This window comes from Nicotiana tabacum, chromosome 14 (assembly GCF_000715075.1).
Source record: "Nicotiana tabacum cultivar K326 chromosome 14, ASM71507v2, whole genome shotgun sequence".
Classification (NCBI taxonomy): Eukaryota; Viridiplantae; Streptophyta; class Magnoliopsida; order Solanales; family Solanaceae; genus Nicotiana; species Nicotiana tabacum.
The window spans coordinates 14,724,627-14,738,824 of NC_134093.1; the positions used below are offsets into that span (position 1 = coordinate 14,724,627).

At 36.0% G+C, this 14,198-nt stretch overlaps 1 protein-coding gene across 1 annotated transcript; it reads right to left on the bottom strand.

Moving 5' to 3' along the window:
• Nucleotides 1-4,635: 4,635 nt before the first annotated feature.
• On the bottom strand, nucleotides 4,636-6,485 carry LOC107805120 (AT-hook motif nuclear-localized protein 20-like). Its single transcript, XM_016629111.2, has one exon. It carries the CDS (start codon nucleotides 5,816-5,818, stop codon nucleotides 5,021-5,023), a length of 798 nt encoding a protein of 265 aa, XP_016484597.2. The 5' UTR covers nucleotides 5,819-6,485; the 3' UTR covers nucleotides 4,636-5,020.
• Nucleotides 6,486-14,198: the final 7,713 nt, after the last annotated feature.

The window sequence follows — 14,198 nt, forward strand, 5'->3', positions numbered from 1 at the left end:
ATACTATGGACCCCTTTTTGACTTGTTTAGGATCACAAATTCCAAAAATCTTTAATTTTTCTTAAATTCCATGTTCAATCAAACAAGTTCACATAAATTGGAAACGGGAATAGGAGTGTTAGTATAACTTTTGAATGATTTTAGATATGGTGATAAGTATTTATAGACAATATAAATTTAGTTATCGAAACTATAACCAACAACAATACAACAACAATAACAACCCAGTATAATTCTACTAGTGGGGTCTGTGGAGGGTAGTGTGTACGCAGACCTTACCCTTACCCTGGGGTAGAGAGGCTGTTTCCAAATGACCCTCTGCATCCTTCCCTCCAAGAACTCTCCACCTTGCTCTTGGGGTGACTCGAACTCACAACCTCTTGGTTGGAAGTGGAGGGTGCTTACCATCAGAGCAAACCACCAAAAAGGTGCTTAAATGAAAGAAATAGAAACACTGTCGTTTCGTTAGGTAAAAGCATACTAAGTGAATTTTAGGTTTACTGCTAGAAAATCCGTACTAGACAATAATAACTATCGCGAAAGATCGTGGTAAACTAACACACAATTACATATAAAGCAAATAGAGAAAACATAATACAAGAATTTAATGAGGCTCCCAATATTATTTTCAGCTACTAATACGAGACTTTATTCGCACATCCAACACTAACTACTAACATATGTTGGCAATATATATATGATCTTAATATTGAGGATTTTATTTTATTATATTTCGGGTGGTTATTAGATTTTTTGAGAGTAATTTGATGATAATTTTATTAGAAAACTCACATTTGTATTTTGTTGATGTGCATCCAAGTTCTAATGTGGACGTGAGAAGAAAAATGTGAAAAGGTCCAAGAAAATGCAATATAGTGATAAAGAATGAAAATTCAAGCAATAGATAGTAGGATTTAGAGGTTGGAGCTAAAATTTCTCTCTCGAAACACATGATCCAACTTCAACAGATGATATCTCCTAATCTACACGGAATTTTATTATTATTCTTATGGAGAAATGTAGATCTTTGAGTCTAGTTTTCATTTCAAATGGCTCGTCGTTTCCACTCTCCTACACAAAGTTAAGGTATTTTTACTAGACATTGTCATAGATGTGCGCCCAAGCTTCCAGGTGTGCGGAAGCATACATTCGCCTATGAGAAACTTAATACAAATCTATTTTTGTATTTTTTGGGTATCCTTCTTGACCTATATAAAGCCTAAACTCGCCCCAAACCAAGGATCTTGGATTTTTGGAGCAACTTTTGGAGAGAAGAAGGCAAGAAAATAGTGGAAACTTTGAATATTTTATCTGAATCATTCAATACGAAAGTTTGTTTGAATTTGTGGGTTGTAATATTTTCTTGTTCTCTTAATACTCTTGTGATGAACAATTTTTCTACTATGGAGTAGTCCTTCCTAGGGTTATTGATAGATATTATGACTTGACTATTATTCGAGGATTTAATTTTTGTTAATTGCTTGAATTCATTGAACATGTTTCTAATTGAATTGCAAGGCTATTTGTGGTTTTACCTTAATCAGAAGAGAAGTGTTGCTACAATTATCAATGTGTTATCTTATTTTGGGTTAATTTCACGGAGTAATCGAAAGAGCTTGTAGAGTTATCAATTGACCCAATTTAAAGGAATAGTCAAGAGGCATGCTTCGTAAGACCATTCATTCAATGTATTCGTGCATATGTTCATAGCACTTGTCATTAGGTTGTTTAACGGAACTCTCTTTTATTCGGAAGAATAATTTAACTCCTTAAGATAATCTAATCATGTGTTGAAATCGAAAGAGTCAATCGAACTTAATAGGTAATCGAAAGAGCAGTTATCAATCCCAAGTTAGAGGAATAGTCAAGAGGCGTGCTTCGTAAGACCATCCATTCAATGTATTCTTGCATATGTTCATAGCACTTGTCATTAGATTGTCTAACAGAACTCTCTTTTATTCGGAAGAATAATTTAACTCCTTAAGATAATCTAATCATGTGTTGAAATCGGAAGAGTCAATCAAACTTAAGAGTGAACTTAGCATAGAGTTATATACCCGAATAAAGTTGAGCACATATCTTGTCAATGCCCTTATTTCTCTCATTGATATTCAATTGTTGCTACTTAGTTACCTAATTTTCATTTTTTTGGTTCGTAACCAATAATCTTAGCATTACTCTTAGTTCGTTAATAATTCAAAATTAAAGGTTTATTTTCTTGAATAGTGTTAAGTTGAAGATTTATTTGAATATTATTTAAACAAATTCCTGTGAAGACGATTTAATAATTATACTATCTTTGACTAGCGAACCTTTATTTTATACACCGTTTTTCGCTCGTCAATATATATATATTGGAAAAGGCACAAATTGATTAACAGTTGAAGCAAATTAAATATTTTTAGCAACTATCTTGGTCGGAAACCTTATACACACTCACTGTGTACGATAATTATTACCACATGGGCACACGATATCACACTCATTTTTATGACATTTTCCATTGCATATTCCTGTACTTACATTCGCCTTGCGAGATAGGAGTATTTGAATTGTGAATACTTTTAGAAACACCATTTTCTCATTTTTACAGTTCGTGAAATCGTTTAACTAAAAGTGTACAATAGCTAGATTAAGTACTAATTTTCTATCAAAGTTAAATGGTTTTGTTTTTAAATCTAAACCATGTTCACTCTGACTGAGGGAAATTTTTTATTAAGGAGTATCATCATCTAAGATAAATACATAAAAAAGTTAATTTTACCTATACAATATAATTTCTGGCGAAATGAATTTCAGTCCCCTTCTGCCCCTCTAGCTCCACATCTACAGGTTTTTACTGCTAAAAGAAAACGCTTGTAGTCTAGATGGGATTCATCTTCTTTTACTTCCCGTTTAATGAAGAAGAAGCAAAATCACGTGGTATGCAATAAGTTTTAATTAATATAACGTGATTATCGAAACATTTAGTTAATAATAGTTTAAGTTTGTCTAAATATTTTAGCTAGACAAAGCTAGGATTATCATTTGATGTGTGTTTGTCCATCCAATTTCTTGACATGAATTTATAAAGTTCCATGCATAATATATATAATCAGATTACTTATAAAATAATTATTAATTATTAATTTGATAGACATGGTATTTACTTTGCTATAAAATGCTAAACTATGTTAAACTATAAGATTCGGCTCCTCTTCATTTCCTATTATCTCCAATTACTTAAGTTGTTAGTTGGATGTGTGACACGTATCTCATTTTATGGTTTAAATTTAATTAACTAAAGTCAAACTATCTTAACCAAAGTTAGAATAATAGATATTTCCTATTTAGGTTAACTTTTAATATTTCCTCCATCTCTTGCGCTCATATATATAGTTAATTATTAGTTCCCCAGAAATCTCCAATGCGAAAAACAAGAAGAGAACTAAAACTATCAAATTCTTACAATAGAAATCAAACTTCTGGAGGTTATTCCAATCTCTAACAGAGGATTTGCTCCACTAATGAGAGATGACTATTTCCATATTTATACTTAGTCTCTCTCTCTCTCTCTCTCTCTCTCTCTCTCTCTCTCTCTCTCTCTCTCTCATATATATATATATATATATATATATATATATATATATATATATATATATATATATATATATATATATATATATATATATACACACACACACACTATAACAAAGCTTTATTATGTGAAAGCTTCCATTATATGATTGATTATGATGATATAGCTTTTAAACAAACACCATTAGTTTCAAGAAACTAAGTAAAGCAAGGATGACCATCAAATTTCAATTAAAAAAAAAACATTTTGAATGTATAGAACTCTATTCCTCCCTATCGAGATTCTTGGGACCATATTTCCTAGTCCCCTTCATATGTTCATTGTTATAACATCATCTGATTTTTATACCAAATGGACGAGGTAGTAGTAGATCTGGCCATTACTTCATGGGTACAAAAAAAGCATTATTCTTGGTTTGCATATATTAGGTCACTCATTAAACATATAATGGAAAAGGTTCAAATTTGTCCCTATACTATGAGAAATGGTTCAAATTATCCCCGTTAATAGCTGAGATCAAATTTATCCTTGCCGTTACTAATTTGGGCTATATATGTCCCTATATTGTACATAGACGGAGGTAAATTTTGAACAATTTTCACATAGTATAAGGACAAATTTGGACATATCTCCAATGTAACATATAATAGTATGATTCTTATAAAAATATAATTAACACCTTTGAAGGTAATCCTAGTTGAAAATTTACAGTTAAACTTTAATCTATAACAGTTTTGTCTTCAACAATATTGCATTTGTCTCTTCTATTAATTAAGTGCACAGTCATTTCACTTTGTGTTTTTTGCAAGTGGGATTCCCAGAACCCTTTGTCAACTCTTCCATTCTGTAATATTTGTTGGGAAGGGAATATAATGAATATATATAACACAAAGTAATTATTGAACTGTTTTATTTAGTTATCATTCAACGTACATTATATTATTAAATAGTTTAATCTCTGTCACATTGATTGTTCTTTCTTTAGTGCTTGGACAACTATTATAATATCCTGATGAAGGGAAAAGAAATCAAAGTGCAAGGGAATTTAACATTGAATATATTTAATAAAAACACATGATTGCATTCATCGTTTTCTAGTCAAGAAATTGAAGCACAAAAAGAAAAACAACAAAAACATTATTAACACATCCTCCTATAATTCTTCTAGTAAACACTAAAAAAAGATAGATTTAATTATTGGAGAAAAAGGAAAGCATATTTTATTTCAATCATAATGGAAGCTGCTAGAGAAAATGTTTATTTACTTAGAAGAATTATATATATAGTTTGTCCATCCTAACTATATATACTTCTTCCGAAACATTTTCCTATAAACATTAAACTCCTTTGTGTAAAATCAAACTCAGATAGAAAATTACCTTGTAGTGATCTCTTCCTATCTTTCTTTTTATTCCGCAATTTCCATTTTTTTGTATTTTTTTCTCAATAAGGTGGTCGAGGAGTTGCCCAATTAGCATATGCATCATGATTCAATTGTCCACCATTTGGTAATAAATTTGGTGTAAAATTATAAATAGGCAGTGATGTTGGATCAGGCAATTCATGCTGTTGTTGTGGCTGCCTTTCACCACTTGAACCTAAGGCCGGAGGCGAATTTCCGGCCGGTACTTGAGACTGGCCGGATCCGTCCCCTCCACCGTCCTCCTCTTCTTCTAGTGGCAACTTTTCATATGTTGCATTAGAAAAAGTGGCTGCTATTATCATCACCGGTCCAGCAGCTACTAATGGTCCAACAACACTACCACCAACCACCTGTCCTTGGCCACCGGCCAAGTACACTGTTAGCCCGGTCGAGCCCGGAGGGGCTGGACCGGGCAAAAAAGCTCCGGTCAACGACAAAATCTCGAATCTTCCTTGAAGAACAACAGCACCTGGAGCTGATGACTGCCTTAGGGTTACATTTGCAACCGAACCATTCCCACTAAGTACACAAACACCACGTTGGCGCCTCCTCGCGAATTGGGCAATGCTATCGGCCACATCTGTGCCCCCAGCCACCTCCATAACGTGGCTACGGAGGGAATTAGGGCTATCGCGGGTTACAAAAATTGGTGGTTTGGGTTTGTTCTTTGATCCTGGAGGACGACCTCTAGGTCTTCGATTGCCAACTTCAACAGCACCTTCTTTAGGTTCATGATCGCCATTTTCGAGATCGTTGTCTTCTTGATTTTCACCACTGCTTCTACTTTCATTTATTGAAAGTTGTTTTGTTAGTAGCATAGGTGAGCAAGATCCTGGCTCAAGGCCAGGCAAGCCCACCTGTCCACCCCACCACCTATTAGCCAGACTTGCAAATTCCACAAAATCAACTAAAAATTTAGCTGAAATGAACACAAGACCAATTCTTACTTTGTTGATCAGTTGAACCCTTAAATGATTAGACTTTCTTGAAGATATAATTAACTTTTGTAGAGTGAAGGTAGAATTAGGGTAAGATGGAAACTTTTTTTTAAAAAAGGTGTAGATAGTCTAGAAGAAGGGAAGAGAATTAGATGCAGAAGTAGTTCATGGAATCAAGTAAAGGAATTGAAAGAACAAACAAAAACAAGAAGAGAAAAGTAAATTAAAGAGAAAAAAATGAGCTTAATTAGGTGGAGGGGGAAATAAGGAACAAATGCAAAAGAGGAACAGCAACCCTGGAAAGAATCAAACCCAAAGGGAAAAAAATAGAATAAAGCACATAGAGATTGAAAAAAAACCTATAGAGGAGAGAGTTTATATAATTATATGTCTAACTTTATATTTAACTATTGCAAAAGGTGAAGAGAGGATCATGAAAGGAGGTGAGGAAGAATTGATTTTAGATAGCTGAGTTTGAGGGTTTTGTTCTTCTTTTCTGTGCGTAGTTTATAGAAAGAAAATAGGAGTATACACTAGGGGCGGAGCCACACTATTAGTGTTCAGCCGAACTCAATAGTTTTTGTTCAAACCATATATTTATATTAAAAAATTTAATAAATATATACAAATTATTAATTTAAAACTAAATAATTTAAAAGTATTATAATCCTGAACCTAATAAGGTTCAAATACTAGTTCCTTCTCAAAACATAATTTATATGTCTAACTTTTGTGTGTAGTGTGTGTGTTAAAAGGAGAGTATAGAAATTAGGGTTTTTTTTTGAAGTCACCATCCAAATTCCAAATAGTCCAAAATCGTGGGGTCTGTTTGCGCGTGGGCAGGTGAGATTGTGGGGAGCACGTCGCTATCTCTTGCCCCGACGTACGTATATACATTGGAATAAGACCGGAATCAAGTTTTGGCTTTTGCTTTGGGTGAACAGCGTAGAGTTTGGGGATGACAAGACTAGATAGTTTATTAATCCTTTTGTTTACTAATTTCATTTTCTATGCATATAGTATATAATTATATTTAAGGTGATCCTATAATATAATTTTTTATGTTATCGTTATATATAAGTTAAACTCTTGAGGATGAATAAATCAGGAGGGAGATTAAAACATAGGGGTTCGGCCGAACCCAATAGCTTTGGTACAAACGTACAATAGATGTATTTGTCTTAAAAATTCATTAAATATGTATAAATTATTAATTAAAAATCCAGTAACTTAAAAAATTTAGAATTCCGAACCCATAAATTTCAAATTCTAACACCATCTCTGGAATACATGATATTCAAGGTGAAAAAAATTGGTGAAAATTTGCCTTATTCGGTAATTACACCGAACTAATAGATGCATAAACACATTTATTTACATATAAACTTCGATCACTTAAGTTAATATGGATTGAAATAAACATGAGTAAGTGTAAGTAATTACTATTATAGTGGATAAAATTTAATTAATTCAATGTGAATTCTGTTATTGCCATGATTAAATTCAGCACAACAATTCTTCTCCTCCCATCCCCGGACCTTTCAAAAAATTCATACTCCTACTAGAAAAGATAGGTATAGATGTTGCCAACTGTGTACGAATTTGTTTTAGTCTATCTACCCATACAATTATCGGTGTTACTAATAGCATTGTAAAGTTATTATAATTTTTCAAGGTTAGGTTTTCTGTTCGCTTTCAACATTTAAAATTGTATTCCTTCCATCTCGTTACTTTAACCTTTTACGCAATGTAAGACAAAAGTGAGTTAAACGAAATTGAAGCATATTATTAAATACTAAAATTATCCTTTTAATCAAAAGAAATGAATGAACATAATAAATGATTATAGGCAAAAGGGTCAAATTAATTTGTCAGAATCTATTATTCAAATATTTATTTTTACGCACTTCAAAAATAACACCAGGTACCTACTATTTTTCATAGTTATTTGCTCATTTCTATTTCGAGCCTCCACTGGAGCATCCAATATATTTTTATATTGCATATTCCGCAGCAAATTTATCATCACCCATTCTTGCATATAATCAGAAATTCAGAATATTTTAACTATTTGACATAATTTAGCGAATCATGCAGATATGTCTTAATTTCATTTTCTCTGTAGTTTCGTGAGATTGGTGATTAATCCAATACTTCTCCTTAACAATATTATATTAAAGTTGTTTCTTTTCTTAGGCAACAGGAATATTAAATATGTGATACTCTTTGTTATTTAATTATGCCCTTGGTCATAACAATTGACATAATAAAATGGGGCAAATCTATACTCACACCTGTGGCTGTGGGTGCACAAAGTTGACAATTAAACATTGTGTTTGTGCCCTATAAAGTTGACGCAGATATTTCTATTGTTATACGCTCAATTATTTTGTTCAGAATGTTGATATTAAACACTTAAAAAACGTTTATCATGGTGTGTAAAAAATTTGTATCGTGGTAATTGCAATATTAACACCAGGGGCGGCTCAACAGATCTTGCGGCCTAAGGCGAAATCATATTGAGAGACCCTTAAATTTACTTTATAAATTTTTACACTAACAACAAATTTGCTTTCTAAACAATAAAATTAATCATTTAAGACAAAAAAATAGTGAATTTCCAAAAAAAAAAAAGGGGGGGGGGGGAGCACAAAGAGTAAAGTGGTGAATTATCAGATGTAGATGTTGAGGTCCAGAACACAAAGTGAAAATTTTGATTTGGCTATCATCTTGTCAAGAAAAAAAAAATAAACGTATATAACGTAATAACTTAAGTTTTGAGTTTGACAGTGTAAAAAATATTTACTTATTCTGATCAATTTAAACGATAATTGTAGTCCATTCTATTAATTAGTAGTATTTATTGGTGAATATCTAAAATTAATTGCAGATAACCTAATATAATATGCTGAATCACACTAAAAGAAAATCGGTGCAGGAATATTTTTGCGTTCATGCAGTTTCAAAGAAGATTGTAAAAGAAATTCATTATGTTGTTGATATATATATATCTGAATTCCTATACAAAAAGTATAAAATTAAAATTGAAAAGTGAAGCAAATATACTAATTAATGAGTGAGAAAATTATCATAATATATGAACTTATTGGTATAAAATAACCTCAATCAAATAACAAAGAAATATATTATAACACTTTTCTCTTTATAATAATTATTTATATAAATTCTATGGTATATAGTAGTCAAAATAATAAGAGATTAAGGGCTCGTTTGGTACGAGGGATAAGGGATAATTAATCTTGGGATTAAATTTGAAATGAGTTTATCCCATATTTGGTTGGGATAAAATCGCGATATAACTAATCCGATGATTAGTTATTCCGGGATTGTAGTATTTTTTTATCCCTATGGGAAAGTGAGATAACTAATCCGGAGATAACTTATTTCCAACCAAACGACCCCCAAGTAAATTTTGGGCATTCAAATTTTGAGGGCTAAGGCAATGGCCTCACTGGCCAAGCCTTTAGAGCTGCCCCAGATTAACACATGGAAGAAAAACGTGGCATTTTACTAGGTGATCTCTATCTCCACTGCACGTCAATAAATTTAAGTTTAACGTATCCTATTTCTCACGATGATTCCATTTTTTTCTGTAATTCAAATAAGGTATCAATCAACCTTACAAAACATAGAATAAGACTGTTTACCTTCAAAATCGGATAACAGTTGAATTTATTAGTGGTTTAAAGGATATACGGATTAACTTGATATAGAATGATAAATTAGATTGTAATTGAAATAAATAATGATAAATTAACCGTAAACCACATGAATTGGATGATTTCAGCTTAGGTAAGCGAGATACCCTTGAAATGAATGCACTTTTGTTGACACAAAGATACCAAACTTATCAGTGTACGCTATAATGTCCCTAATGAATTGTCAAATCCCCTTTATATATTAAGGGAGATCTACCTTTTATGGTATTATTTTATTGTTCTATAAAAGGCAAAAGTCCATAATTTGCTGATCGTTGGTCCCTATTTGACTCGTTCCGTGATTTCTGCTATAATGATTGGTTAATGGCGAGAATTACGGACCCCTGTCGGATGAGTTGGCAAAGCTTTCTTCGAGACCATTAAAAACAGGACCGGTTATGCCTTCAGTAAACTCGAGGGCAAATCTGATGGTTTCGATGACTAACTTTGACAATGCTTTGGGTTCGATCACAATCACCATATGTCGATCTTGGTTGATGGTGTTAGACGTCAGATAGATCTTCGAGCTCGACTTCACCCGATCACAGATATTTCGACACTGGCCTAATCAGGGAGTTCGGAAGCTCGATCGAATATTGAGCTCGATTTTACCCGTATACAGATAGTCCCATCGTTCTTCAGAGAGTAGATGACGAGGAACGACATGAGCCTCAGATTCTCACTTTGATATATCATGACGTAAGTGACAAAAACATGACGTCAAATCCCCTTGTTTTTCGGAGAGTAAATAATGAGAAACGATATGAGCTTCCGATTCTCACTCTGATAAATCATGACGACGAATTCATGACGTAAGTGACAAGAATAGTTGAAATGTCCAATCGGTCCAGTTTTTAAGACATTAAATGTATGTCAGTTAACGGTTGGCCACTACAGGATGTGAACCGCCGTTTGAGAAAACTATAAATACCCCTTTCATCCATTCATTAGAACTTTTACATTGGGCTCTTGTGTTTTAAGAAAACTTCATCACTCTCATCTTTTGTTTTTCTGAAAACTTAAGTTTAAAACTTCTTCCATTCTGGTTTTCTGAAAGCTTTCATAAGGTATCTGTTAATTACACCTCCTCTTTTATCAACACCTTCTTTTCTCCTCTATTTACAAGTAATGACAAAGACTTTAAAGTTCGTTCCTCAAAAAGAAAACCCCTCTTCCTCGAGACCATCTGAGAACGTTTCGCCTGCTGTCAATGAAGAATCGACACCAGAACCCCCTCTAAAGAAATTTGTCCTTGCGGGGTGTCCAACCGGACCCGATTTCAAGGTTAAGAAAACCTCTTCGGTACCGGGATGGTGCGAGCCGGTCTCGAGGTACATATGTTCGGTAACCAACAATGTCCTCGAGAAGGTCAAGGAGGACTGCAACTGGGCCGATAAGCTTGTAGTGGTCCCTGCCCCCGAGGAATCGATCACCACCCACGTGGAGGATTTTTTTAAATGTTTACACTTACCCTTTCACGCTGGGTCCTTTAGATCGAGTTATCATAACCTTTTACAAAAGGTATGAGGTGATCTCGGGCAGATTCATCCTTCGTTTTGGAGGATTGTAATTCTTCTTCGATTCTTCGTGATCAAACTCGAGGGGTGTCCCTTTACCATCGACCACCTTATGCGCTTGTATAGCCCTCGATTATATCGAGGGGGAGTAATCAATCTTGCACATCGGGCCAGTAAGGCCCTATTCTCGAGCATCAATGAGGATCGGGACCGAGGCTGGTTGGGCCGATTTGTTCGAGTGAAGACCTCGGATTTAATCCCGACCAAGGATATGCCATTTCCTGAGAAATAGAACATGAAACGTAAGTATAACTTTACTTTTAAGATTTCTTTTATTGCTTTTATTTTTCCTCCCTTCTCATCGATATTTTGTAATGGTGCAACTGTTGCTCAGATGCCGGATGCAGTTCTTCGACTCAAAGAGTGGGTCGAGGGTATCGCAACACAGAGATCTTATTCCGAGCGCTCATGGCATAAACTTTCGAAGGACCGATGGGAGGCCCGTTCTCATGGTGAGATTATTTTTTTAAAAGTTACATTCAACCTTACTTTTACGCCCTCGATTTCTGAATTGTTTTACTTTCCTTTTGCAGGTTTACCAAAAGATGTCGAAATGAGGCCTTCGTCTGGCGATGATGACATATTCATTGACCCCCCTGCTCCGAAGCAGGATAAAGAGAAGAAAAGAAGAAAAGCTCCGAGCTCCTCGAGCCCCGAAAAGAAGAAATCAAGAAAGGGGCTGGCGCGCAAACCTAAAGAAAATACCAGTGCCCGAGGACTCTCATCAGACTCAGTCCACCGGTTGAGGGATGAGTCCGAAGAAGAAGAAGAATCCTAATTGGTGGCCCGCGTGAGAAGCGGTTCTGAATTGCCTAAAACCAGAGAGGCCGAAGAAGAAGCAATGGCCGAGGCCCCCGAACTAGGGAGGGTTGAGGCCGTTTTGCCCCGAGCTGGGGAGGCCAACAAAAAAACTATGGCCGGTACTTCTCGGTCAGAAGATAACATTCCGAATGACCCACTCGGGGTGATAGATCTCTCCGGGTTGCCTTCGTTTACTGATTCTATGATAAACGAGGCTCAAACGTTGAAAGGTCACCTCAGTGAGGGTCCCCAAGGAGCAACATATTCTTTTCACAACTTCTTCGATGGCTTGGATTCTACTACCTCGGAAGATTTCATCAGGTTGGGTGACCTACCGGTACCAAAGAAGATACCATCTCCGAGAGCTGGCGGGTCTTCTTCGAGCCCAAAATTAGTGAATCGGTTCCCAGCTCCGAGTGTTGATCCTACCCGAAAGTGAGCAATCTTTATGTCCATTCCAGAGGATGCCTGGGTTTTCTCTTCCCCCGTGGGGATTGCTAGTTACCTTCGGTGCTTGGTGACCGAAGAGAATCAGGCCAAAATAAACGAGGTAGAAGCGCCCTGCCTGTTCAACGAAGCTCAACGGGTGTTGAATCAGGTAACTTCGAATGTCCCTTTATTATGTACTTAGATTTATTCGTAAATAATCGTGACATTTTCCTTTGTGCTTGCAGGCCTCGGTACTTCATCACGAGGCTTTTCTTCAATACTGGTAAGAGTTCAAACGTCACAAGGTCGAGACTCGGGAGCTTATTGAGAAGAAGAATGCTTACAAACTTCTTAGCGAGAAATCCCAGGTTGAGCTAGAAGCGGCTCGGAAGGAGCATGCCGACCTGGTCGAGCAGGTAAGAAGAGTTTTTGAAGTTAGTCATGATGAGTCAGACACAGTGGCTAACGATCCGAACCCACAGGTTCAAAAGAAGCTTTACCAGATCGAGCAGCTCCGAGGGTAGGTAGATACAATCAAAGCCGAGGCCGAAGAATAGAAAAAGAACATGGATCGCCTAGCCTAGGAGAAGGAGACTATCCGGTCTCAGTTGGCTTTGACTGAGGTTCAGCTTCGGGCTGAAAAGGAGAAAAACTTGGTGCAGTCCAAAACGATCGAGGGGCTTCAGTCTCAGCAGAACTCGACTGTCTCCGCTTAAGAGAATCTGGTCAAGGAGCTTGAGGCGACCAAGTCAGAGATTGTCGTGGTTAGGGCCGAGGCCGATCGTAAGGTGGCCCAGTACAAGGCCGATGCCAAGGCGACTCAGGACCAAGCGAGACACATGGTGAAGCATGCGAAGTTGAAATCCCGAAGGGAGGCCCTCGAGGGAGTCTATGCTAAGAATTTTGACTTATTGGCTGAAATCGAGACAGCCAAGAAATACGAAGCCAAGGCCAGAAAGTTCGCTTGTCTCGAGAAAGATTCCAAGGGGTCTGAAGAGTCGGCTGAGTCTGATGGTGGCAAAGACCCCGTAGGTGATGAGGCGGCCCCCGATGAAGATTAGGCCGTTTAGGATCTTTTTAGGCATTTTTGCCTTTTGTTTTTTGTACTATCTTTTTGTCGAGGCCGTTCGTCCTTTGTAAAAATATGTATCGGGGCTATTCAGCTCTTGTAAAAAGAAATTTTGATATATATCTAAGGCTTTTCCCTTTCACAACTTTTGTATTTTTACTTTGCTTTTTTATTTGTATTCGCAAAGGTCGATATGCCTTAGCATGAAATAATTAGGATGTGTTCTAAGGTTCGAACAAACCTTGCCTTTAACATTATTTTCTGTTTAGGCATCGAAGGGATTCGGTGTTATCGAAACTTTTCCCCAAAATAGTTGAGGTTTATGGTTTGTTGAGGGTAGTCTTTAGAACCAGTTATAAAAAAGAATTTTTTTGAAGGCTTTGTTTTTGTTACGAGTCTCGGACTTTTTCGAGCCGTGTTAATATGGCCGTAGCCTTTTTAGGTCGGGCCATGTCAAATAAGTTTCATGTCCTCGGGTTTTGTTAACCCATGAATGGCCTTGGCCTTTTAATTCGGGCAATGCCAAATAAGCTTCATGCCCTCAGGTTTGTTAACCCGGGAATAGACTTGGCCTTTTAATTCAGGTGATGCCTAAGTGGCAGTCCCCGAGTGAGAGTGAATGTTCGAACTCGGATTAAGGTGCCCCTTGTGCTTGATAGCTTTAG